This window comes from Miniopterus schreibersii, assembly GCF_964146895.1.
Source record: "Miniopterus schreibersii genome assembly, chromosome: 9".
NCBI lineage: Eukaryota > Metazoa > Chordata > Mammalia > Chiroptera > Miniopteridae > Miniopterus > Miniopterus schreibersii.
Window position 1 is genome coordinate 7222164 of NC_138118.1, and position 26078 is coordinate 7248241.

Below are 26078 nucleotides of genomic sequence, written 5' to 3' on the forward strand. Positions count from 1 at the left end.
TCACACTAGTTGCATAGTTAGCTCAAGCCCTCATCCACGAGCTCCTCATTTTGACAATTAGAACATTAAGCCACTTTATTTATTTATTTTTTAATATATCTTTATTGATTTCAGACAGAGGAAAGGAGAGGGAGAGAGAGACAGAAACATCAATGATGAGAGAGTCATTGATCGAGCCTGCAACCCGGGCATGTGCCCTGACCAGGAATCGAACCCCGATTGCCTGGATCCTAGGTCGAAGCTCAACCGCTGAACCACGCCCGGCGGGGAACATTAAGCCACTTGAACAATATTACATTCTGTAGGCTTGTGCAGGCGCCGACACATGAATATACAAGCAGAACATGGCTTCCTGGTGTTAAAAAAAGCATAGGGATATAAACACCTTCATTTCTAACACACTCATTTTCAAGTCACACTAAAAGTAAATAACCCTATCGAACATTAATGTATAATTTCTTTATCGTAAATTTTAACCATCTGGAGTTTTAACCAATAGTGTTGCAACTTCTGTTTTGCAGAGTTGATATTTTACCACATATAGCATCTGCTACGATGATTAAAACAACAGTAATCCAAATACACTCTTCCACAAACCTAAATCTTATAAAAAACCAAGCCACGGGTGTAAGGAAAAGGGTGGATCCTCCCAAAGCTGATCATTTGTTGGGGGATTAGACTGCAGGGACTCTGAACCCAAAGAGAACAAGACCAGTGTACCAGGGTGTGCTGAGCAAGACGTAGTCTTAATCGGAACTGGCATTACCCATGGTCAAATTATCACAAAAGTCCAGGTCTCTTATAAATATGCTTTTTTATTTTATCCGGCATAGAAGTTGCATGCGCGTGTGGAAACTGTGGTTATATACATTAGGCACAGAGTAGAGAAGTCAGAGTTACACATTTCAAAGCTCACTTCTGCAAAAATAAGTTCTTTTTTACATTCACACCCCTTCCTTCGGGTCAGCCTGCTTAAATCCCATCCTCCCGCCTACTCCCACCTGTTAAGCGTTTCCCTAACCTTTCCTCTCGCTTTCCAGTGAGTTGGTTCTTCCTTTGTTCCTCGCCTTGAGGCTAGTATTCCTGATATTTTTAACATTGTCTTCTCATTTGTCATGCTCACGTTTATCATGACCTGTTGCCCCTCAGCTTTCCTGCTTACCTTTCCTTGCACTTGCCTTTTCTTCCCCTTCTATTCCGCTCTCAAAGTAACGTTCCCCTCTCCCTATAACCAACCAGCAGATGTTCTTTCTCGGAGGGTTAGCTCCAGGGCCTGACACTGTCCCGGAAAGTTTTTTCTTGGGTGTTTAGGAGGAGAGGGGGACCTATTTCCTCATTACATACACATACACATGCACACACGCACGCACTTCACCATGAACCCCTTTCATCTTCCGTAAGTGTTGTATGGTGAACAACAGATACTGTACTGATCACATAGAGACATTAAGGTAACCCATCGATTTTCCATACCTCCCTACTGCCCACCCCACAGGGCTGAGACACATGCAAAACACAAAACAAAATTAATCAAAGAGTTGAACCCATACTGGGCATGAACCAGTTAGCAACACACAATAATTTTACAAGCATGAAGTATAAGTAGTTTCAAAGCCGTTCATAGGATCTTGCTCTTAGAATTCACGGAGTGCTTTTCCATGTCAGCGAAATGAAATTATGTAGGCTGATGTTTTTGCCGGTCACATCAACACTTAACACCTGTTGGGAACCAAAGGAAAAGTATTGGGCATTAGATGATTTAAATTTCCTGCAGACAAATCAGAGATGAGCCCTTGGTGTACACAGCACTCTGATGCTTCCGCAATGCATTGCCTAGCTTCCAGGCTGCTCTCACATTTTCAGGTGAGGGAGGGTCTTAAATCCTTACAGGACAAAGATCACTCAGCCTCAACAACAAAGACAACAAGCCTCAAAATAATGCACTGTGCAGCCACTGTAGAGACACAACTCCACAAATACATTGGAAAAAGAGTCCTCATTTCCATTCATTTGGGGTGTTGAGTTCCTTCAGCCCCCCTATTATTTCCTCCTCTGTTCGTCCTTCAGAGTGCTCATGTGATCGCCAGTGAGAATCCAATATTTCAGCTTTCTTCTAGGCAAACACTTCCCATAAAGTTTCACTGCATGTGCAGCCCATGAGTCGGTCAGCAACAAAAATAGGTAAAGTCCTTTACGAGCTCTTGGTAAAGTTTGGGAAGTTGGTTAACAAGAAAACCACAAATATGAGAACACAAAAAATACAAAACTGAAGGCAAACTTTTGTTGCAGGCCTTGCAATCAGGGAGGATTAGGAAAGAAAAATAGTTCAGGAAAAAGCGTAAGTAAGCACACGAAAAAAGCTCCCATCTGCCAGGAGGGGAGATGTTAGAACCGCTCCATTAATCCCAAGGTGCAGAGTTTGTGTGTATTTTACATTCATGAAATCAGAACGTGTCTTCCAGTCAACAGCCTTAGAATTACTGAGCCAAGCAGCACTCATGACAATTGTTATTACCTGTGCAAACCTGAACATCTGTGCCACTACTGGTACTATGAATGGATGAACAGCAAACCACTTAGGGGTTATTTTAGGAAGGAATGTGAATCCTTCCATAAGATCGAGAAAGGGCTAGGATGAAAGCTTACATAAACATGCTAGTGACTTGGGAGAAAAATCTCACCTAGTGGAAACGTTTTATGAAATTCTGTCCCACCAGCACCTGGATAGTACATAGCAAATGCCTTAACCCATCAGTGCCGTGTAGTTTCCTTTTAAATAATCATAAATAATAACAGATTTAAATGATAAAATAATCTAAATATCTAAATAATAAAAGGCAAATTATGTGACACACATTGGTTAAGGTATTTCTAATATTTCTTCACACTCAGGGTCCACCTCTTCTAAATCACTCTGATGTGGAATCAATACCCACGTATTCCCACCCGACGCTTTTCTCAGTGTTACCACTTAACATATTCAAATGATAAAAATCTATGTCTAAAGGAGTCTTACAAAGCTCTCTATAAGTTCAGAATCGAATTTTCAGTGACAGAAAATCTCTGTATCATACTCTTCTCATACATTTTCCTTTCTTGGTGGCACATGAAATAATGGGCTAACTTTTAACTACCGGTGTCTTACAGTTGATAAAATACAGTCGTTCAAGCTATCAAGTAGCAGAGGTGAGGGAGTAAAAACAAGGTTTTACACAGCTTTGCACACAAGCAGACATGCATGGAAAGTAAGGACCAGACCCTCAATCCCAAGTGATGATAAAGGCTGATTTCCCCTCCGTCACCATGCTGTCCATTGCTGAAAACAGAGGGATTGGCAAAGGGCTTTGCAGGAAAGGGTGTCACTAGAGAGAGAGGAAACAGGCAGGCTTTGCACAATGCATCTCAGGGTTGGGAAATACCACTCAGGCTGGTCACTGGTCACTAACCTGTGATGCTGCATTATAGGTGAAGGTGGGCGTTATAACTGTGCCATTCAGAGAGATGCTGACACTGGAAACTGGGGCACTGCCCACTCCCCAGATCTCAATGTAGCCCAGATTCAGGGGGTTTGTATCCGTGATGTACTTGTTGAAAATTACATGACTCTCCATCGTATTCTGTCAAATTAGAGATAAAAGAAACCAGAAAAGAAAAAGAAAAAAAGAAAAATTTGTTCAAATTTTTCCCCACCTCTTTTTAGGCACAAATGTAGATCATGAAGTCAGACAAAGTCAGAGTTACCACCTGTGCCCTGTCGTGGAGACCATGATTTCAGGACTCTATCCCCTGTTGTAAACTATCGCCCAAATTTCCATTGGCTAAAAAGCACCTGCAAGGTCTCCAGAACTGCCCTGAACTCTAAGGAGACAAAGGGTCTCAGCTATCAGGAACCATACATTCTACACGTGGAGATGTCAGAAAATGCGCAGGCCATTCCAAGGCAACATAGGAACGGGGGCTGGAGAACAGCGAAGTAGCCTGCCCGTCTCTGCCTTGGTGAAAATAAGTTCCTGATGAAACATGAGTGGGCCTAATCCCAGAAAACTTCCTGGGAGCATACTAAATCTATCTGAGGTCTAGGGGGAGGGAGGGATGCAAACTAGCCAGGGGAGAGGGAAGGAATTCTAAGCGGTACCTTATGCCCTATGACCGCCTGCATCCTACTAAGCCAGTAGGACTCTAGCGCCCCTTCATTGTATTAGTTGCACTCACCTGGCTGGCAGAAAAGTGGGCCAGGTAATAGAGCCCTTTTCCATAGGTATCTGCAAGCAAACAACAAGGTAGACATGACCTAGAGTTAGAATTCTCATTGCCTGCTTGTCTTGGTTGAGAAAATAGGAACTATTTTTTGTTTTTTATTTCATTTTTTTCTTTACAGATTTCCACTTTGTGATTTAAGATCTAGGCATGGAGATTAGTCAGACTCTGCCCCTCACCCCAGTTTGCACAGGATGTTTGAAATGAGTATGTGTAGACACATCAGTCTGATGGAGGCACTTCACGTAATGTGGTTTCCTGACACCACCCTTCAATCCACTTATCTCCTGGTGGTCTACCCCTCCCAACGTCTCCCTAGTCACCTCAGAACGGCCCAGTCCCTTCTGCTAGAAGCACACATATGTGAACATGCGTGATGAAGACACAAACACCAAGAATGGTGTCTTGGTGAGTTTGTCTTAAGAGATATCAGGCAATTTCTTAAATGCAGTCTCCAGAGAACAAATATAGCCTTCTTAGTCCTTCCACCCTCATTTATGCCACAGGTCCAGGGAGAATATAACGCTAGGTGTTCCCACCCTCCTCCCTCCCCTGTGGCTTCCTCACTCATCCCCACATGCTCGCCTCTTTCTAACTGGCTTACTGCTCACTCATCAGAGAGCACTGGCTAGCTTCTAGAATTGTGCTGTCCAAGGGAGCCAGTGGCAAAATGTAGCTATTTAAATTTCAATTAATTAAAATTAAATAAAATTTAAAAGTTTAGTTCCTCAGATGGACTTGTCCCATTTCAAGCGCTCAGTAGCCGCCTATGTCTAATGGCTACCACCTTTGACAACAGAGAGACAGAACAGTTCCATCGCTGTGGAAAGTTGGATTAGGCAGCACTGGCCTAGAAGTAGCTAAGGATGCTTGAGCCCTCCTACCAAGAGTTCACCAATTCCTGTAAACACCTAATTCCCCCCAAACAAATAGCAAAGCTGATAGAGGCATTGTCTCTCTTACTGGGGCAATAAGCCATGCAGTTAGGGAATGTGCCTTTGAACATAAACCATATGGAAGTATATTTCCATTGGTTACCAAAAAATGTTCACTGTGACCCCCACACTGCTGTCTTCTACAGTGGATAAAGGTGAGACATTCAGAGCTAAGCTTCAATTACACTATGTATTACTTCAAAGTAATAGCTATACTTTAAAAATGCAAAATTGCTTTAACATGAAACAGGAAAAACAGGCCCACAAGATATCCAGGAGCCCAGTCAATGGGGCTGATATGAATCTGAGGCAACCCTTACTCACCGATGCTTCGCCCATCATCCCAGAAGAGCCAACCTTCCGCAGCTCCCTTTTCATCCAAGGCGACCTTGAAGCCTATGTGTTTCTGGCGGCTACAGTGAAATGGGAGAGAGGCCTTAGCTGAAAACCAAGCCACAGTCTCAAAGCAAGGGTTTTCAAAAAACATAAAGGAAGTCCTTCCTGCTATAAAGACTGAGTGCTAGGTTTCAAGAGACTCGGCCTACTTCTAGTTCTGTCTTCATTAGCTCTATGACTTCGTACCAGGAATGAATGGATGAATGAATGACGCAGGGGGACAGGCTCTACCAGAAACTACAAGCAAACCCATTGGATTCCTTCTCTTTCCATTGTGAGGAAAGCTCGGATGTTGTGGCCTTTCTTCTTTCGTGACCTAACTTCCTAAATACACGTATAGTGAGTTCTGTTCACAAATGTCCTAAGCTCTTTAGCTTTTAACTGAATTTTTGGACTCGGATGAGTAAGGCTCTAAGAATTTTAGTTTGACATCAGACACACATAGATTTTAGTCCCTGTTTAACTGCTTACTAACTGTGTGAGTCTGAGTTCATCATGCTCACTCCACAGATCTCAATGAAGCCTCTTTACTCTTCTGTAACATGGGGATAATAGCAGTACTTACGCCATAGGGTTTATTTATTTTATTTTTTTTAAAGAAAATTCCATACTATTTCAGTTCTAGGCACACAGCAAGCATTCACTTGATCTTAGCTATTATTCTACAGGCATAGGTCTAGAATTTTAAAATCTGTGCATGAGGACTCTCAGCCTCAGGTATCAGCTGCATTATAGCTCACACAATTTTTCAGCAATAGCTTCTTACATTTCAATTATCACTAATTAGACCTAGCATCTCACCCACTTAGACCTAAAAGAGTTGTTGATAACTGTTCAAAGAATGTAGAGTCTAAAAAAACAGTTTAAAAATAAAACAAGCAAATAAACCAACCAAGAAAAATGTTTAGTAAAATTGCTTTTGGGCCCAAGAGTACTGCTTACAGATTGGTGGGCTCCACCAGGATCTGAGCTAACCGATCCCATCACTCACCTTAACTGAGTGTTCTGTGCAGGCTCTTGCCAGGGTAGGATGTAGCCCCCACGGACATGAAGATTAATGTGGTCAAGAGGGGCTGGCAAGGTCTTCCACTCTCCCCTTGCTTGAATGTCCACACCCTGTGGGCCAGAGGAAGGCAAGAGATGAAGGGGAGAGAACACACCTCTGATGAGTGCCTTTACCAGACATCTTGTCCACTCTTCTGAACATGCTGCCCATTCATGGTTCACGATCCTTCCGCATATACCTGTTATTACGTTTTCCCACATTCACCCAGCTCCTGTGTGGAATCTTGCATTGCTGCCATAACGTCTTATCAGGGCCCCTTGCTTTTGGGGTTTCCACAGTATCCACCACATGAGATCATAGCATGGATCCCACTCCACCTTCACTCCACATCCTATTTCTGTGTCCCTGAGCACAGCTAGAGGAGGTTGAACAATCCTTTCATTCATTTCCTGTTGGCTCCTGATACACTCCCCTGCCAATGGCGTTTCTATACCTTCTCTTTCACTGGGTCTTCGTCTCCCTTCACTGCCCCACGCCCCACGCCCACCAACTTAACTAACACCTGTGGTACATTTCACAGAGAAGATTAAAGTGAGCTGACTCAGTTCACAAATCCTTATCTTAAACTCACTATATCTTCTTTTATGTTTAAATCTTTATCTTGCCTCATGTGTGACCAGGAGAAGTGCTCTCTGACCTGGAGCCATAAACCTTAGCGTCTAAGAAGCCATCCTTCCAATCAACTACAATAAAAAAAAAATTCAGAAACACTCAAACACATGGAGGCTAAATAGCATCCTACTAAACAATGAATGGGTTACCAAGAAGATCAAGGAAGAAATAAAGAATTACCTGGAAACAAATGAAAATGAATACACAACAACCCCAAATCGATGGGACACAACAAAAGCAGTCCTGAGAGCAACTTGAAAAAGAACAAGAAAAGCCCAGAGTAAACAGAAGGAAGGAAATAATCAAGATCAGAGTGGAAATCAATGACATAGGGTCTAAAAAAAAAAACAATACAAAAGATCGATGAAACCAATATGACAGAAGGGAGAGGGGAGGGGATAGGAACACTCCACAGTGTGCTCAATCCCATAGGCATGGCTGAGGCAGGCCCGGAACTCTACAAAGAGCTATACACTGCTGATTTTGCAGCTAGTTTAGAGAAACTGAGAGTCAGAGCCAACAAAGATCCAGCCTTAGTCCAGCAGAGCCATTTGGGTTAAACGAAGCCCTTCACCCTGTCCCTCATCAAGGTGGGACATAAAACAAGTGGACCCTACAGGCCAAGCAGTAAGGGATGGCTTGTTGCTTCTGGTAGTCAAATGAGCACAGGAGGGGCAGTGCGGGGATGGGAGTTCACAGCCACCAAGGCAGCTGTGATATGAAGAATCATGATGCCCGAGAAATGGGAACCAGCAAGATAGGAGCCTCACTTAACATTCTTTGTTCAAGTTCCACTGGGCAAGCAGAAGAGAAATTATGCAAAAGTGGTGGCTATCAAGCTAAGTCCGGCTTTCTTATTTTTTTCTCCTGCTTTTCCATCTGTGCCTTTCTGTTCTACCTTCTGGGTAGTTTCCTAGATTGTATTTTATGATTTCTTTTTAAACAGAATTTTAAATATCTGCATCATGCCTTTAATTCCCAAGGATTGATTTGTGAGGATGCCTGTTTATGGCATGCTTTATTATTTTTCTACTTAAATTTTCAATAGCAGAGGTACAGAGAAGGACAGAAATAATAAGTATATGGAGAAATAAAATATTACCAAGTGAACACACCCAGGAAATCACCACCTAGCTCAAGATAGGAGAATTACTGCTTTTCCAGAAGGCTCTCTCATCCCTCTCATAGTAACCACCATACCAAAGTAGCTCCTGATCTGATTTCTGTCACTTTTCTTGATTTTGAACTTATATTTTCTAAATGGAATCACATATTCTTTACTCTCTTATATATGACTATTTGTGCTCAATATTATGTTTATGATATTTATCATTTTCACTGATGTTGCAATAGTTCATTATTTTCCTTGCCCTATAGCACTGAGTTTGAAAAACAGAACATGATTTATTTGTCCATTTTACTGTTGATGGGCATTGGGTTTATTTCCAGTTTTTTACTAATTCACCAATAATACTGCTATGAAACATTCTTGGACATACCTTTTGGTGAAAATATATACATTCTAAGAAAAAATATATAACATTTATCATTTCTTCCCAGATACATGTATATAATATATTAATATGCCATATAATGTGTAATTATATAACATGATATATTATATATATTACACACAATTAATAAAAATTCTAGTGCAAGTTTGCTTTATTTTCTGGATTGACAAAATTATTCTATGTCTTCTAGGAGAATATATAAAAATAACAATCAAAAACATTTCTGAAAAGAATGAGGGAACATCAGTCTATCACACATTAAATTGTACTATAAGTATGCAATCATTTAAAATGTTCAATACTGACAGAATAACAATTAATAAAGTAACAAATCAGAAACAGAAAAGAGAATTCTTCCATATGAATTCTAGCATATATAAGAACGGTATATTATAACGAAAGTTTAACAAACAAAAATATTGGGGAATTTGACAATTCGGGAGGGAAAAGAGTTATAGCCTATTCACTAAGTGAATTCTATTCACTAAACAAATTTAGTGACTTTAAACATTAACTTGACTATATAAAAGCTAAAATCTCTAAAATCATAAACAATTGAAAAGCAAATGCCATGAGAAAATAGCAAAAGGATAGAAAGGTCACAGAAGTACAAATGGCCTGTCAAAGGTCACCACCAATCACCCTGGCCAGGTGGCTCCGTTGGTTGGAGCGTCGTCACGTACACCGAAAGGCTGCGGGTTTGATCCCTGGTTGGGGCATGTAGGGGAGGCAACTGATCAATGTCCCTCTCACTCTCCTCTCTCTCTCTCCCCTCCTCTCCTTAAAATTAATGGAAAGTATCCACATGTGAGAAAAAACAACAACAACAAAAGATAATCACAAATAAATCAGGAACTATCTGTGAGCATCAGGAACTATCTTGCCTTTAAGAGTCAAAGATGAGCAAACAAATTTTAAATAGAAAAGCTAATGGTTAAACCTGACACAGAGTTAGGGAGCCGAACACTCTCATCAAGTGCTGCTGGGAATCTAAATTGTTCCTGAAATTTTGCCAACTTATATTAAAAATTCTTGTAGTAAACATCTTCCCTGGCTAGAAATTCAGGCAAGTTCTGGGTGATGGGTGGGGTGCAGCACATGCTGGGATATGCTCTCTTGAATAGACAAGATGGAAATTTAGGCAAATTTCATGTTTGGTTGAATGGAAGAGAGAGAAATTTAGGCAGAGTCTAGAAATAGTAATTATATGAATTACATGTAACCTCCTCCCTCACTTAAGCTCTAATAACCTGTATCACAACAAAGGAACCGATTTAGGAACAAGATCTGCTTGACTCCTTTGCTCCAAGCAGAGAGCCTACGCCTCCATTCTTCCTTACCAAGGCCAAGCATTTTCCATGCTTTTGCCAACATCTCTAAAACATCCTTCCTCTTCCTCTTTAAAAATATTAAATAAGATAGTGTATCTTTTATTGGTACCTCTGTAAATTTTTAGTAGGATTGGGTACAAAATATTAAGTAATATTAATATTTTCACCTAATCCCACCACAGGTCCCTTGGCTGAAAGGGGCCAGAGCAGGCTCTGGCCCTGGTCCCCCAGCTGTCATCTTTGTGCTATATTTGCAGTCCTCTGCTTTGTTCTCCTCAGAAAAGTCACAAGAGGAGGCCTGGGGAGATGGAGAAGAAACACTCCCTGGGACTCTTCCTCAAGATACTGCCCTGATCTTGAGAACATCACACTAAGTGAAATAAGTCAGACAGAAAAAGGCAAGAACCATATGATTTCACTCATGTGTGGGATACAAAACTGAAAGCAACAAATGAACACACAAGACAAACCAAAACTCACAGGCGCAGATGAGAGTACGGTGATTATGAAAGGGGAGGGCCTGGGGGAAGCAAAAAGTAAAGGGGGTCAAATATATGATGATGGAAGAAGATCTGACTTTGGTTGGTGGGCACGCAATGCAATATACAATCACAGAATTGTACCCTTGAGCCCTATATAAATTTATTAACCAATGTCACCCCAATAAATTTAATAATAATAAAATATTGCCCTGAAGCTGCTCTGAAGACCCTGCTTTCCTAGATGAGTTTCTGGGGCTCAGACGAGCCTGGGAACATTCTACAGCAGACGATGTATCCAGCCTGCATTTCTAAACGCGCTTGCATTGCTCCCGTGCACAAGGGTGGGGTTCTTACCTCTATGTGCATTTTACACACGGCCTGAGACCTCACTTACCCTAGGGAATCATGTTTCACAACTCCTCTTTGAGCATCTATGCTGTAGAAGGGGGTGTGGAATAAAAAGAGAGGAGCCTGGCCTGTGGGGCTCAGTTGTTAGAGCATCGACCTATGCACCAAAGGGTCAAGGGTTCAATTCCTAGACAAGGGCATGTACAGGTATCTGGGTTACAGGCTCAATCCCGAGGCCCAGTTGGGCATGTGCAGAAGGCAACCAACCAATCGATGTGTCTCTCCCACATGGATGTTTCTTTCTCTCTACTGCCCTTCCTCCTTTCCACTCTCTCTAAAAATCAATGAAAAAAATATCCTCAGGTAAGGATTAACAAACAAAAAAGAGAGAGAGAGAGAGAGAAGAAAAGGCCCCTGTACTTAAGAACTTACAGTCTAGTATGGGGGGATTTAACAAAAACTATAGTTTACAGCACAATTTCCAGTGTTTACTAGTGTTGCTGTTATACACCACTGTGAATGGTGCTGGTAAAAGGAAAGATAAAACTAACACATAAAGAACACCCACGAAGGCCAGGCAGTAGGGGAGGCACTTCATGTGTTATTCCACAATCCTGTGAAGGAAGTGGTCTTCCCAGACTTGGAGGTGAGAAGACAGAGGCTACGAGGTCACAGGTGACCTGTCCTAGTTCAACGTCAGGTGGGTTACAGAGCCACACTGGGAGCGGGGGTCTATCAGATTCTAAATCCCAGGCGCATTCCTGTTTTCCCTGGTCGTGTAACAATCAGAAAAACTCACCGTGTAGTAATCATACCAGCGGGCTGTGGGGAAATATGCAGAGACAATTCTGTTATTCTGAAATGAAACACAAACAAGTCATGGGCAGGGCTCAGTTATCTAAAGCAGAATAACTGGCTTGGTCAAAACACTAGTGATGGTCCTTGGCCCAGATGCTTCATCTCTCTAGAGGCCGAGACTGTGGGGGAAGACTTTCTTTTCTCTCTGCTTCAAACAGATTTGCCTGCCCCAAACTGGTGGCTTCTATATAGTCTTTTGGGATCCAGGACTTTGGGGGGAAAATCATCATCTGCTTGTACACTTAACCCACATACCCTCTCTAAAGAAACAAAGAAGTTGGGTCTGGGGCAGAAGAAAACTCTGTGGGTTTTATCGTGCCAATACTTCAGAGATTCTGATCGGTGCACTAAGTTTTGGAGAAGATGCAATTAACTAGTGTTTTGATCAGAAGCCTAATCATCAACAGAAAAAGTAAGGAAATGACTTTTGCTGCCTAAAGGCCTCCTACAGAAGGAAGGGAAGGGCTAGCCCTCCTCAGTGAGATTCTACACATTGCCTCAAACGATCCTTAGGAAAAGTTTTGTTTTAAGGTAACAGGGGATTGTAATAAATCTTTACAGTACTGCCCCCACCTGACTAAACTCCTTATTTCAGTTAATGAAGAAATGATATCTTCAAATATAAGGTTTTTTCCTTCTCGATTGTCCTATGAATCACAATCTGTTTTGATGATTTTAAAGATGAGGGAGCTGGGGACCGGAACACCTAAGTGATGGACTTCAGCTCAGAGGGGAGGAAGAGACAGAGGTGGAATACGAAGCCACCTCTCAGGACCCCCACCAGATCAGGCCTCTTCTCCTAGCCCCATTCACCAGGCTTCATAACTGGGACCTCTGTTCACCAGAGGCTTCCATACTCACAGGCGTCAAGACGGGGCTGACCAGGAAGGCTGGGCCCAGCAGGAACTGACTGTCTATTTCCCAGGTCTCCCTGTCTGACACAAACCTGGAAAGGCAAACCCAAGGTACCACAATCAAGATGCCAGCAGGGCCCCAAGCCAAGGCCTTGAGGAAACTCCTCAAATTCAGACCCGAGTCAGAAATCCAGCCTCTCTACTTTAAATTACTTTTTCCACCTTAATCAGATATATATTCACTTCCTACACATCAGGCTCTTCAAACTCCAGACATGTTCTCATTTATAAATATCTCCATGCTTCTTAACTATGGCACATCCTACATGCAAGAATGGCCTTCATCCCTCAAATCTCCCCCTGGAATGCATTGTGACCTGAGCTTCTGTAAAAGATAAGTAGGTCTTCACAAGCCCAAATTAGAAAGAAATTATTCTGTGTTGTATCATTTTGGGAAAACAATTTTAAATTCAATAGCCTTGCCCGGCCGGGCGTGGCTCAGCAGTTAAGTGTAGACCTAGGATCCAGGCGATTGGGGTTCGATTCCTGGTCAGGGCACATGCCCGGGTTGCAAGCTGCAGCCGATCAATGACTCTCTCATCATTGATGTTTCTATCTCTCTGTCTCCCTCTCCTTTCCTCTCTCTGAAATCAATAAAGATATATTTAAATTCAATAGCCTCTCATTACAGACCCAGGGTATCAATGACACTGCGCTAAAGAACATATTTATGTCCCTAGAGAGCTTATGGCAAAAGGCAATCATGTCTTTAATTTAATTTGGAAGAACTATTTTCTTGACCTGATAATATATAGAATAAAATCATCCCTCAGTCACCAGGCTTCCAGCTGGACACTCACTCGTGGAGAAGAGGCCTCACGACAGTGCTGCCCTGCGTGCTGGCCTGGTGCATCAGGGTGTAGAGGTATGGCAGGATGGAGTATCTGGTGTGCAGGACACTTTTGGAGATATTCACAAACGTGTCATTCCAGGATACAGGGTCTTGCCTCTAAAGGAGAGGAAGAGGAGTTTTAGAGCTCACCACTGGGGGACTTGAGGTCACTGAACATTTATTACAAATGAAAATCACACCTAGCTAAATCAAAGATGATCATAGATAGGGCTCAGAGAATATTCTTAACAGACTGAGAGAGGTCGCTGAAGCTTTCCCAGGACAGCTGATAAAATTTCCCCGTAAGACATTCTTTTGGGGATATATTTGATACAAGGCTGCCTAAACAAAAAAAGAATTATCTAAGGAACACTGAAGAAGATGGTTCATTGAAACATAAGGATCTTTTCATGTACCTAGTGGCCGTTCATATGTCTTCTTTGGAGCCTAAAAGGGACTCTGAATAAGTAGAACTCATAGAAACAGAGTAGGGCGGTGGGAATCAGGGGCTGGGTGTTGGGGAAAATAGGGAGATGTCAGCAGAAGGATAAAAACCTCCAGTTATAAAATAAATACAGGGTGGGGCAAAAATAGGTTTATAGCTGTTCATATCAAAAATGCAAATACAACAAATAATAAATAATAATAGAAGACTAAACTCTGTGTTTTGCGTACTCACAACTGTAGACTCACTTTTGCCCCACCCTGTACGTTCTGGGATATAACGTGCAGCATGAATACAGTTAGCAATACTGTCCTGTATATTTGACAGGTGACAAAAGAGCAGATGTTCAATTAAATGTCCTCGTTACCAAAAAGAAATGGTAAGTATCTGAGGTGACGAAGGTGTTAACTAATCCAACGGTGGTCATCATTTCACAATATATAAGAGTGTCAAAAAAGAAAAGAAACATGAGAGTTTAAGAGCGTTACGGGCATCCCTGGGGAATTAGAGCAGCTCAGAATTGGAGGCTGTGTTCCTAGTGACACCTTCATCCTACCCTTGTCCCAATGGTGTTGTGGTTCCTCGAAAAGGGGTAAAAGGCCCCCAGCTGCATCCAGCGAGCACACATCTCGTATTCAGCGTCTTTAAAGAATCCACAGATATCGGCTCCTGTCTAAAAAGATGCAATACAACAGGCCTGTTGATGAATTCTGAAAAATGGCACCATGTGCTCGGGGATTAGCCGCGATCCAAAGGGCACTTACGTAGGATATGCCGAAGAGGCTGAACTCCATCATGCCTGCAGTGAGAACCGGGGCTGTGTCAGACGCGGCACTCCACACCCGCTCCCTCCCGCTCCTCGGGGCGCCCGTCAGCAGGGATCCTGCCCCGCGCCCACCAGCGGAGCCCCTGGGACAAGCCACGCACCAATGATCGACTTCCTCAGCTGGTCCCACGAGGCTGTGTTGTCTCCCAGCCAGTGCCCTCCCCAGCGGCCGGAAGAGGGGAACGTGGAGCGGGTGATGACGATCCCTCGCTCTCCTGTCACCTCCTGCACGGCTCTGGTGGGAGGGGAACAGGGAGGTGACAGAGATCAGAAAAGGTGAAGAAAGGCCCCAAAGCTTCTCCTCCCAGAGCCTCTGATCCCAGGGCATGGTGCCAACGTGTTTCCTGTGTTACTGGAGGGAATATGGAAATCTGAGCTACAGGGAGGTTCCCACTGACCAACCCCGGCGGATGGACAGAGTAATAACAGCTATTCCTTAGAGTGTTTAAGGGTTTTACAAAGAACTTCACCACGTAATAAACTCACTGGGTCACATAAAAACAATACGGAATCACCAAATCTTACTATTTATTTACTCAGTGCTTAGTTGTATATATTTGGGGAGGAAGAAGGTGAATTCCTTTATAAGGCTTTCCTTAGGATGATTCACACTGACTGAGCTCACACAGTAGGACAAGGCTAATTCAGCAGAACCCTCATTGGCTCTCCCAACAAGGATGACCTCCCAAAAAAGTCCCAAAAGAGAGAAGTGACTTTTGAAATATAGGAGCTCTCCTGTCCTCTTCACTCTCTTTGCCTCCTATAACTCACGTTGTTACAGCGTCAGCTGCACTGTGTGACAATGGCCCATGGCATCTCCACTAGGATGACTGGTCTCTCCCTGGCAGGACCAGCCCTTGTGTAACTCTGTCCTGTTAACTGTGATCACAGGGCCTGGCTCCATGCTCATGAGTATTTGTCTAATAGGTAAGAATAGCTTCATGGCTGTAATTAAAATCTTTTTAGCCCCTTTGGAAGAGGGAGTAAGAGGAGACGCAGGGTAGCATCATCAGTCACTGGCTGTGCCTGCAGATTGTGCCATTTAGAGAAGGGACATAATGACTCACTCGTAGGTGGGTCTGGTCTGGGACCACCCGTACAGGCTGTGCACGTCGTAGTGGCGCACCCGGGAGCCGTCAGGCAGGATCTGCTCACTCTCCATGCACAGGGTCTTGCTGCTCAGACCCCTGTTCCTGGACTCCAGATCTGAGGAGAAAGAACTAGTGATGGGAAAGCCACCTCTGATCCTGTTCAGTGCTGACCTCTCTTCAAGGGATTGAACTCTACATGTGCATGGGCCCCTCTCCTTCCCCGAGGCATGGGAACGCGCTCAGCTCTGTGAGCCGCAATGGCGCCACAGGCGGTTCAACATCAAGTCCTCCGGAGGGTCTCCAGGGGAAAGCCAAGGGCGTGGGGAAGAGCACAGAGTTGTCAAACACTATGGGGCAGGCTCCACCCTCGGCTTTCAACATGCTAATTATTTCATGTCATTCTTATCTTAACTCTACGAAGGACATCCCTTTCTCCCCCTTTTACAGTTTTAAAAACAGGTTTGGAAATATCAAGGAATCTGTTGAAGGTCATACTGTAGCTCATAGAGAGAGAAAAATTTCTGGGGCCAAGATATGAATACAAGTGTAACGCCAAAGTCCATCAACTCCACATAAGGGGAAGCCCCTACTTTCCACCCACTGGTGGCACAACAAATCTTCGTAGGGGAATTAACACGAGCCTGAAGAAGGAATGAATGCAGATGTAGGATCCTTTGGAGACATAACCACTGTTAAGTGTTTTCTGAACAAACTCAAAATATTCAGTCTTTGGGGTCAGTAACTTGTATACATCCAAGTCCTTGAAATTTGTTTGTCATTACCCCCCACACCCCATCCCAAAACCAAAGCACCACTGATAAGCCCCTGCCTGCTGGGCTCTTGCAGGGGTCACTCCTTATGGCCATGGCTCTGCCAGTAGAGGAGGCCCAGGGTCCTTACGTGGCATATAGGGAGGGTGATTCAGAGCACTATTCTTGCAGCCTGGAGGAACTGCCCCATTCACAAAGCTTGCTGGTTCATTCATATCCTAGAAATGTCAAACACAAATATATCTCACTTTTTAAAATAGTTACATGGCTCAGTTAGTTGAGCATCGCCCCATGCACTCAAGGGTCGCTGTTTCGATTCCTGGTCAGGACACACACCCAGGTTGAGGGTTTGATCCCTGGCGGGTGCGAGTAGGAGAGGCAACTGATTGATGTTTTTCTCTCACATCAATGTTTCTCTCTCTCCCTCTCTTTTCCTCTCTCTTTAAAATCAATAATTTAGCCCGGCCGGGCATGGCTCAGCGGTTGAGCGTCAATCTAGGATCCAGGCGATCGGGGTTCAATTCCCAGTCAGGGCACATGCCCGGGTTGCGGGCTCGATCAATGACTCTCTCATCATTGATGTTTCTGTCTCTCTCTCCCCCTCTCCTTTCCTCTCTCTGAAATCAATAAAGATATATTTTAAAAAATAAAATAAAATCAATAATTTTAAAAAAATTAAAATAGTTACATGCTGTCAACTCAGAGAAAGAGAAGTAGTGAATAAATCATTCACCATCCAGTAATCATCAAATCCAGCTGAGAACTGACTAGAAAGATCAATTAAGCCCTACAGTATAACTGGCTAGAGGATTTTTTTTTTTTTTTAATTCTCCCTCAGGGTTTGAAGGAAGTCGCAGTTCCAATAAATTCCTAGTAATGACCTTGGAGTTTTACAGCAGGAACTTGGGGCCGGGTACAAGGTCTGAGGACTACTGGGGTGTCTACTCCCAACTGGAGGAACTGCAGTCTATGTCCAAAGTCTCTCTGGGGTGATCACTATCTTTCTTTATTAAAGGTCAGTGATACATACACTTAGACACACAAAGGTAGACACACATTTACCCACATGTACACGGACACAAACACTCACAATCCACATGCCATCGAACTTCAAACTCTTCTCCGGACTCAGTGGATTGGTGTGTAGTTCTCTCAACTCCCTCTTCCACCAGGTGGCAGTTGAATTACGGAAAAAGTCTGGGAAGGCCACAAAAGCTCGGTATTGCTGTAAAAATTAAATATAACTTATTTGTCCCAAATAAATATATAAGACAGCAAACAGGCATTTACTAAGAGCTTAACTCCTGCACAGCCTTGTACTACATGGTGACAGGTAATCTGGACAGAGCTTAAGTAATGTTCTTTTCTTGTTTTAACTACAATAGTGCAGGGGGAAATTAGCACAAATTAGGCCCCTCCTTAGCATTTGGAAAGCATGCACAGACTGATTTCCTCTCCCTATCAACACGAACAGTAGTGATCAACCCCTGAACTCACTATCTCGTGTATTAGATGCCCAACCCTCAACTTCCATCTTGCAATTTCCTAAGCACCCCTCAAAGACAAAGCGTAAGCCGGGGAGAGCCTGCAGCCTGAAAGGGAGAGACATCAGATGCCTTGTCAGCAGGCTGGAAAGAAGCAGCCAGTTGACCCTCTCTTGTCTCATTCCTGCTCGGGAAAGGGGGTGAGAGGCAAGTTTGCATTTTAGTCCATGAGACCATCTGACTAGTTTGCATCTGTGTTTTCTCTAGTTTCAGCATCACCTGAAAACAGCACTTGTGTGTCAAGTAAGTTGAAAGGACTTAGGAGGAAGATGTAGCTCCCCCTCCTCTTTCATTTGCTCAAATAATAAAGGTCATGTCTTCACTATAACCTGAAAAGTAGACCCAAGGTATAGCTCCTCAACTAGAGCATAAGATTTTTAAGAGCAAAGACTTTATTTTCTTTTCTTCTGATTAATCTTTGTATCCCCTACAGTGCTTAGCTTAGAACCCGACATAAAATAAATGCTCAGTGCCTAACTGTGAATTCACACCACTTAGTGGCAGCAAATATTCATAAATTTCTACGTAGGTCATATTGCTTGTTAAGGAACATTATGGTCCATTGTATGTCTCAGTAGATAGGTTCCTCTCTGTTCATCAGTGCATTTTAAGAGTTTAAAAGCTCAATAATGCTGTTGGTAAGGGTTAGGGGGAGCAATGGAAAGAAGACTTGATTGAGGGAACTTCCAGCTCTTATACACAATAGACAAAAGACAAGTAGGCCCTGGCTGGCGTAGCTCAGTTGATTGAGTGTAGTCCCATGCACTGAGAGATCACCAGTTTGATTCTGGATCAGGGCACATGCCTGGGTTGCAGCCTGGGTTGCAGGTTTGATCCCCAGTAGGGGCATGCAGGAGGCAGCCATTCAATGTTCTGTTTTCACACTGATGTTTCTCTTTCTCTCTCTTCCTCTCCCTTCCTCTCTCTCTCTCTAAAATCAATAAAAAATCACATTAAAAAAAAAAAAGAGAGAGAGAGAGAGAGGTAGAAACATGGAACCAGAAGAAGAGACTCTTTCACCAAAAACAGAGAGCTCCAGCTCAGGCAGGTTGGAAAACATGGGGTAGGGCAGGGCGATGGAGGATTAGAATAAAGATTAATACCAGCCACATCTGAGTCATTTTTTAAAAAAATAAACTGATTAGAAGACAGACCTCCCTGGCAACCCTCACTCCACCCAACATCCACAAAGGGCCCTTTACCTCCACTTGGCTCTCCCAGTCTAGAGACCCGTTTATAACAACATTGGGGAAATCAGGCCAGACCTGTGGAAAGAAAAATGTCCAAAGGCAGTGCAGTCGATAATTTCTCTTATGTAGCATTTCCTAAGAAACTATAAACCATGGTCCTAAGGGTGATAGCACTTTGATTTTTCACATAGGATTGATCTAGAGGGAAGTGCATATACATTCCTTCAAAATTCCTTAACTGTGTTGACAGATATTGATTGAGAAAATGAGAACTTCCGACCTCAAACGAAAAAGACCAAACAACAGCCCCAAATGCACTAACAGTGATGCATCCCCAGGCTGGGTCACCACGAAGATCATACCTTTCCCCAGACAATGTCGTCACTGTTTGGATATTTGATGAAGACATCATCTGTTACACCCCGACTGAATGCAGGATAGGGCTTCGTCTCATTTCCAGAGATGGCTGGGTCCTACAATCGACACATAGGCCAGGTGAGGAAACCGAAGCCAGAGAATGACGGGACAGGAGAGAGAAACTCCCCCAAAGGGAAGGCACCACCTTCCACCTGAACGGCACAGCGGCTGTGAATCCTGGGGCATATCTTACTCTTTGACCCTCAACTTCTCTACTTGTAACGCGGGAGGGAATCTGGCACATGTAAAGCTCCCCTGCACTCCCAAAAGACTCCTCCCATTCACGCAGGAACGAACCAGAATAAGGATGACCCGCATCCCGTCAGCCTTCATGCGGTTAATCAGAGCTGGAAACCCAGCAAACTTGGGGTTGAGGGTGAAGTCCAGCTGCCGCTCCATGTAGTCGATGTCCGAGTACTGCACGTCCTGGGGGACACACAAGGGAGCTGAGTGGCTGCAGGCTCCGGACAGGAACAAGCCGCCACTAACCCAACCGGTAGCGAATTTCACACAGCTTCTTTGGGATTCTTTCAAATCCTGGTTCTGGTATTTGTCAGGTGCTAGGTTCTGGGAAATCTACCTAACTTTCTAATTTTCCTTTGCAACATGGAAAAAACACACAACAAAATTAGCAAAATATAAATGATAATGCCTATCCAGCACGGCTGTTTTGAGGATAAATGAAAACAATGGATGAGGAAGTGCCTTGTCAATGACCAGTATCAGGAGTGATGGTGGCCACCTCCCCCAAGAGGCTGCCCTGGCATCAGCGGTTCAAGTTCAGAGAAAACAACATAATGTCAATTACCTAGTACGAATACAACATGGGTGGTAAATCTACCCAAAACAAAACAGAACCTGTTATTGCTCTGGAATAGCCAGGCTTAGGGGTTGTTAAACACAGCTTTCTTATTATGAGTGCATGCTACACTTTCCATTAATAGAAACAACTATAAACAACAACAATAAAATAGAATAAAATTAAATACAGGGGTTGGAAAAAGTGGGTTTACAGTTGCTTGTATGAAAAATAATACAATAATTAATAAATAGTAATACAAGAATAAACTCTGAGTTTCACATACGCACAACTGTAAACCTGCTTTTGCCCACCACTGTATGTAATTGGTTTGTGGGATCAATTCTCTGATCATTGGATCCCTCTTGTCCTCGATTGAGTTTCTCCCGCATATATTTCCTCTGCAAGCCAATTCCAAGATCCCTACATTCAGCCCTGGATTAGCTCAAAGCTGAGAGAAGACTGTGCTCCAGCCCCGGCAAAGTGTTGGAACTGAGATTCTATCTACACACACAACGGTCTGACTGAATTTGAGCTTTTAAAATTAAACAATACTACTGTTTGGGAGGTCCTTTTATTCTTATGGAACCAAGGATGTTTTTGACTAAATTTAATTCATGTAACAGAAATGGGAGCATGATCTAGCAGGAAGAACCCTGGAGCTGGTCCTGTATCCTCCTTGGCAAATCATTGTGACTCTGAGATGCAGACCATGACCCCCACCTGTATTACTGCATTGGGTGAGGCTCAGTGTGATATTGTATGAGAAAGAACTTTGTAACTTTACAGAACCCCACAAAAATCAGACAAATGAATCCAGATAGAGACAACTGGGGTTGGCCGTGTCTCAAAGCTGGTACACCACAAGTTGAGAACATACATAGGGGATCTTGGCAGCCACCATCTCATCATACAAGCTGGCAATCTCAGAGTCGTTCTGGTATCCATAGCGACATAGCTGAAATCCCAAGGACCAGTAAGGAACCATCACTGGCCGACCGATCAACTAGAAAACAGGCAGAAAATATTAGTTCTTAAAAAGAAGACTCCAAATCGAGGTTGAACACAAAGTGCTTTAAGAATATTTTTCTAGTGCCCCACATTAGACAATCAATAAATTCAAATCCAGAGAGAAACTGAGAAGATGCACAGCCACTGGGATAACTTGGAGAAAGCTTCCTGCTAGACTAGACCCACTCCCCAGGAATTTGGGAAAATCTGGTTTTACTCTGATTCCTAGAGGCAGTCTAGCTTATTGATTAGGAACACAGAACCTAGAAGTAAAGTGTCTGGGTTACCATATGGGCTCCAATCTCTGCTGACTATGCAACCTTGGGCGAACATTAAATGCCTCTTGTGCATCAGTTTCCTCACTTGTAAATTGGGGATAACAATAGTATTTGCTTCATGGTGTGTTTTTGAGTGGACTAAATGAGTTAATATGTATATGTAAAGTGTTCTGACATATATCACTTACTGTATGCCAGTAAGTCTTATATATGTGTTTGTTGCTGCTGTCAAAACAACTGTCATGATCACTATGACTACCATGACCATCACATCACACCATCACCACCACCATCACCCACAACCACCATCATCACCACCACTACCATCACCACATCACAATCACCACCACCACCATCACCATCACCAACACCAGTACACTACCATCACCATCACATTACCACCACCACCATATCACCACCATCGTCGCATTACCACCATAATCACTACCACCACCATCATGTTATCATCATCATCACTATTGCTACCATTGCCACCTCCACAACCACCACTGGCACTATTAATTCTGCTGCTCTGCAATGCTTTGAGAGGCTATGAAATTAATGTTTTGGGGGATGTATATATTCTTTATTTTGTAATCTACCTGTCTCCCAATAAGACCAGTAATTCCAGTTATTATCTGAGAACTGTACTAATGAATGTGGGTTTTGGAACACAAAATATACTGTTTAAATACTTGGTAACCAATTGAAGTCCCTCCTACCTCAGTGTACTGCTGAGTGACAAGCTCTGGAGTTGGCCCCAAGACCACGTAAAAGTCCAGAATCCCTCCCGTGGTGCGGTATGTCAGGGCAGGCAGGGGTTGGAATGTCACATCTGAAAATGTAGGAAAATACCAATCAATTTGCAAACCCTCAATGTGAGGAACTACCCCAGAAATGCATAACTTCTCCCTCTTTCTACACCTCTGTGTTTCAAGAAAGTATTTTGTACTGTAGCTACACAGAATTGAAGTTAAGTGAAACCCTACAGGGTCCTATCTCTGGATTTTTTTCCCTTTGGTGTTCTTTGATACAAAGGTATAATACTCCTAACTCAGGTATAGGCTTTATTCGGATTTTACCCCTTTTTACATGCGTGCTTTCCCCTCTACCTCCTGCCTTTCCAACCCCGTTCCAATACACCATACAAATATTCTTCACATCCTCATACCCCCAGAGAGAGTGCTCCGACCCACAGCTTCATCACTAATTCAGATTACACAGATGGCCCCCACTGGCCAAACTCCAGGATATTTGGGACTTGCTTGGGTTTACTCTCCCTTCTTACACGATTTTTGCCAAGTAAGAGTTTAGTTAATTCCTGTTAACACATATTACTGAACTGAAATCAACAGAAAGGCTAAGAAGAAAGAAACTGGTCACACGATAATGCCTTTGACTTCTGGAGGCAGCTAGGTCAAACACATTCTAAAGATCCTCAAGAACGAGGGGTTCCCAAAAAAAGGGGAGATACTGGCATCCCCTTACCCATGGCGTTGCTGTTTAGCAGAAGCACCCCGTGGGCGCTGCCATCTTCCTCCAGTCCCAGGTAGTAGGGGTGGACGCCGTAGGAATTCATCTTGTACTGGGAGAGTCATGCAAAGAAGTGGTAAGAGGTTAAGAGACAGTGCGGCTGAGAAAGAAACTCAATGAAAATGGATTGGTAAGGTGTGTCTAGTCTTCTCTCTGAGACAGGTAAAATGCATAAGAAACAAAGGAGCCAGAGAGTTGGCCCATTTGTCTAAAAGCAGAACGTGACCCCCCAAGTTGAGTCCCAGAAGATGAAGCAGCAAGTGCCCACGATGTGGGTAAAGAGGGGCACAGAAAGGTCCCAACACTCTGCCCTTACCCCCGGGGGCTGGTCTCGGGAGAACATCCCCCACGTGTGCCAGTTCAAGTCTCTCCGATAGGCTGTGTGTTCATTTTCTCCAAAGCCATAGATATACTGGGAGGGAAGGCGAGTGGAGATGCGGATGAACATGTCGTTGAAGGTGAAGCCAAGGAGCTGCGAGTCCCAACTGCAACACAAAAAGGGTATATTTGGGAAAGAAATGGGCTGTTATATGGGCTTCAAGCAGCTGAGTTTTCAAGGACAACTGAACTTTTGATCCCTCCCTCCCCCCAGAACCCTACTAACCTCCCAAACCAGACATAAAGTCTGCTTGATTAAAATAATCATGGATGCCTTTGCTAAAAGCCCAGGAGCCAACTTCATTCTTTATTTTCCTCCATCCCTCCCTTTTTCCAGTTCTCCCTCCAGAACGCCCAATCTCATCACATTTTTCCTCTCAGCTGCCACAGCTCCACACCAACCCCAGCTTCCACTCTTGCTCCCCCTACAGTCCATTTGCTACGAAGCATCCAGAGTGAATTTTCCCAAAGTATTTCACATCATATCACTTCCATGTTTACAATTCTTCAGTGATTTCCATTACAACATCTTATAAAGTCTTCAAGGCCATACCTGATCTGAAACCCCCTAAACCCCAGCTTCATGTCCCATCACTTACCTCCCTACTTACTACACTGTTCTGACCATATTGGACATTTCCACCCTTAACAGGCCAAGTTTGGTCCCATTTTGTGGCCTGTGCACTTGCCAGTCCATCTGTCTAAAATGTTCTTCCCCACCCCTCAGATTTCCACATGGGTGCCTCCTCCTCAGAGAGATCCACTCTGACCACAGTATCCAAAGCAGTAACTTCCCACAACTCTCAATCATCCTGGTCTCCTACATAGCATTTGTCACTATCCAAGCCTCCTTGTTGGTGTTTCAACTTGAATTATTTTGTTATTTACTTATTACTTTTGTCATGAAAAGAGAAACCACATCTTACATAACCGCATAATATAGGGAAGGCACTCCATAAACATCTGCTGAATGAATGCCTAAGTAGGTGCAATGCCTCCGTAATTATTCCCAGGGGCCTAAAACTTTCTCATAAGAACAGACCCAAAGGAAATAATGTATTCATGAATCTGGGAGTGGATAGTGTGGTGCTTTGAGCCAGGATATCTCCAAAGATGATGGACCGAGTAATGAACGTGCAGGTAACCATCAATTCCAAATCAGACTAGGAGCCATTTACATCACAGTGCCTGTGCTCTTCCGGCGAATTTCAATCCCAAATGGATTCTTCTTAATGAGGACATCATAGAGTTGACTCTCAGGGGTGCTGGATGGAACTGTGGGTATGTTGAGAGGGACTGGGACTTCATACCGATTGTTGTTAGGATCGTAAATCTAGGGACAGAAGAAATTGATTTCAGGTAAGTGTAGCACTCTTACCCTTAGCAGAACCTTGCTGGCCTTGACAAAGAGTCTGAATGCTCTATTTCCTTGTCTTCTTTAAACTCATGATACTCTGGGTTTAATTAACATATCAAAGAACAATGTCAGATTTAACGTTTGATTTGAATCTGTCGTATCTCATTTTTAAGGCCTCTATTACAGTAACACATTCACTTTGACATTGGTGCTACCCTGGAAATTCAGTCTAGAATCAGTGTGGATTTGTGAACATATTGTTTATTATTTGATGTGTAGTTGTATGAGTCTATGTGAATACCTGAAAAACTTCTGAATTGAAAAAAAATCTCCCCCCAAACATAAACTCTACTTGATTTTAAAAAAAAGTCAGATGTCCTTGCTAAAAATGGGATCTAAGTTGAGTCACTGAGTACCTACCTACTATATTCCTGCTTATACTCAGCAACTGGGTATGTGTCTCAGTTGACATTATTGTTTGTAAGAAATTCACATGCTAATGGCTGATGAAAGAGAGGTTCACCCACACACTTGAGAGGTATATTGCCATGCAGAGCTATGTAGCAGTGCTGTGATATTGTAGGGAAGGAAATACCTAACACTGTTTCAAGGAGACTAAGACAGTTTCATGGGCAAAATACAGGCTGAGTCTTAAAAGCGTTGTAGCCATTAACCAAGCACATAAAGGAGATCAAGTCATTCCTCGTAGAGAAATAAATGCAAAGGCACTGAGTATTGAAGCAGAGTCAGAAAAGGCAGATATTTGGAGAGAGTTACTGTGTGACAGAGGTAGAGTGGTAAAGGGTTAAAGCTGGAAACCTAAGGAGGTTCATTTATTTCAAACCCATCAGGTGTCTATCGCATACCGCCAATGCTATAGTGAGGACAGAAATA

General features: G+C 43.3%; 1 protein-coding gene across 1 annotated transcript in view; it reads right to left on the minus strand.

The window, feature by feature from the left end:
* Positions 1–92: 92 nt before the first annotated feature.
* LOC308562203 (maltase-glucoamylase-like) overlaps positions 93–26078 on the minus strand; it is a 75283-nt gene continuing 49297 nt past the window's right edge. Inside the window, exons 27-48 of the mRNA XM_081148056.1 lie at positions 25006–25160; positions 23766–23934; positions 23405–23501; positions 22639–22751; positions 21508–21633; positions 20126–20254; positions 19774–19884; positions 19424–19486; positions 17768–17902; positions 16808–16895; positions 15884–16022; positions 14918–15051; positions 14755–14789; positions 14547–14663; positions 13514–13662; positions 12661–12745; positions 11741–11797; positions 6580–6704; positions 5517–5605; positions 4213–4262; positions 3447–3617; positions 93–1719 (exon numbers count right to left, since the gene is read on the minus strand). Coding sequence (XP_081004182.1) covers positions 1642–1719; positions 3447–3617; positions 4213–4262; positions 5517–5605; positions 6580–6704; positions 11741–11797; positions 12661–12745; positions 13514–13662; positions 14547–14663; positions 14755–14789; positions 14918–15051; positions 15884–16022; positions 16808–16895; positions 17768–17902; positions 19424–19486; positions 19774–19884; positions 20126–20254; positions 21508–21633; positions 22639–22751; positions 23405–23501; positions 23766–23934; positions 25006–25160 — 2415 coding nt within the window. The 3' untranslated portion in view covers positions 93–1641. The remainder of the gene's footprint in view (positions 1720–3446; positions 3618–4212; positions 4263–5516; positions 5606–6579; positions 6705–11740; positions 11798–12660; positions 12746–13513; positions 13663–14546; positions 14664–14754; positions 14790–14917; positions 15052–15883; positions 16023–16807; positions 16896–17767; positions 17903–19423; positions 19487–19773; positions 19885–20125; positions 20255–21507; positions 21634–22638; positions 22752–23404; positions 23502–23765; positions 23935–25005; positions 25161–26078) is intronic.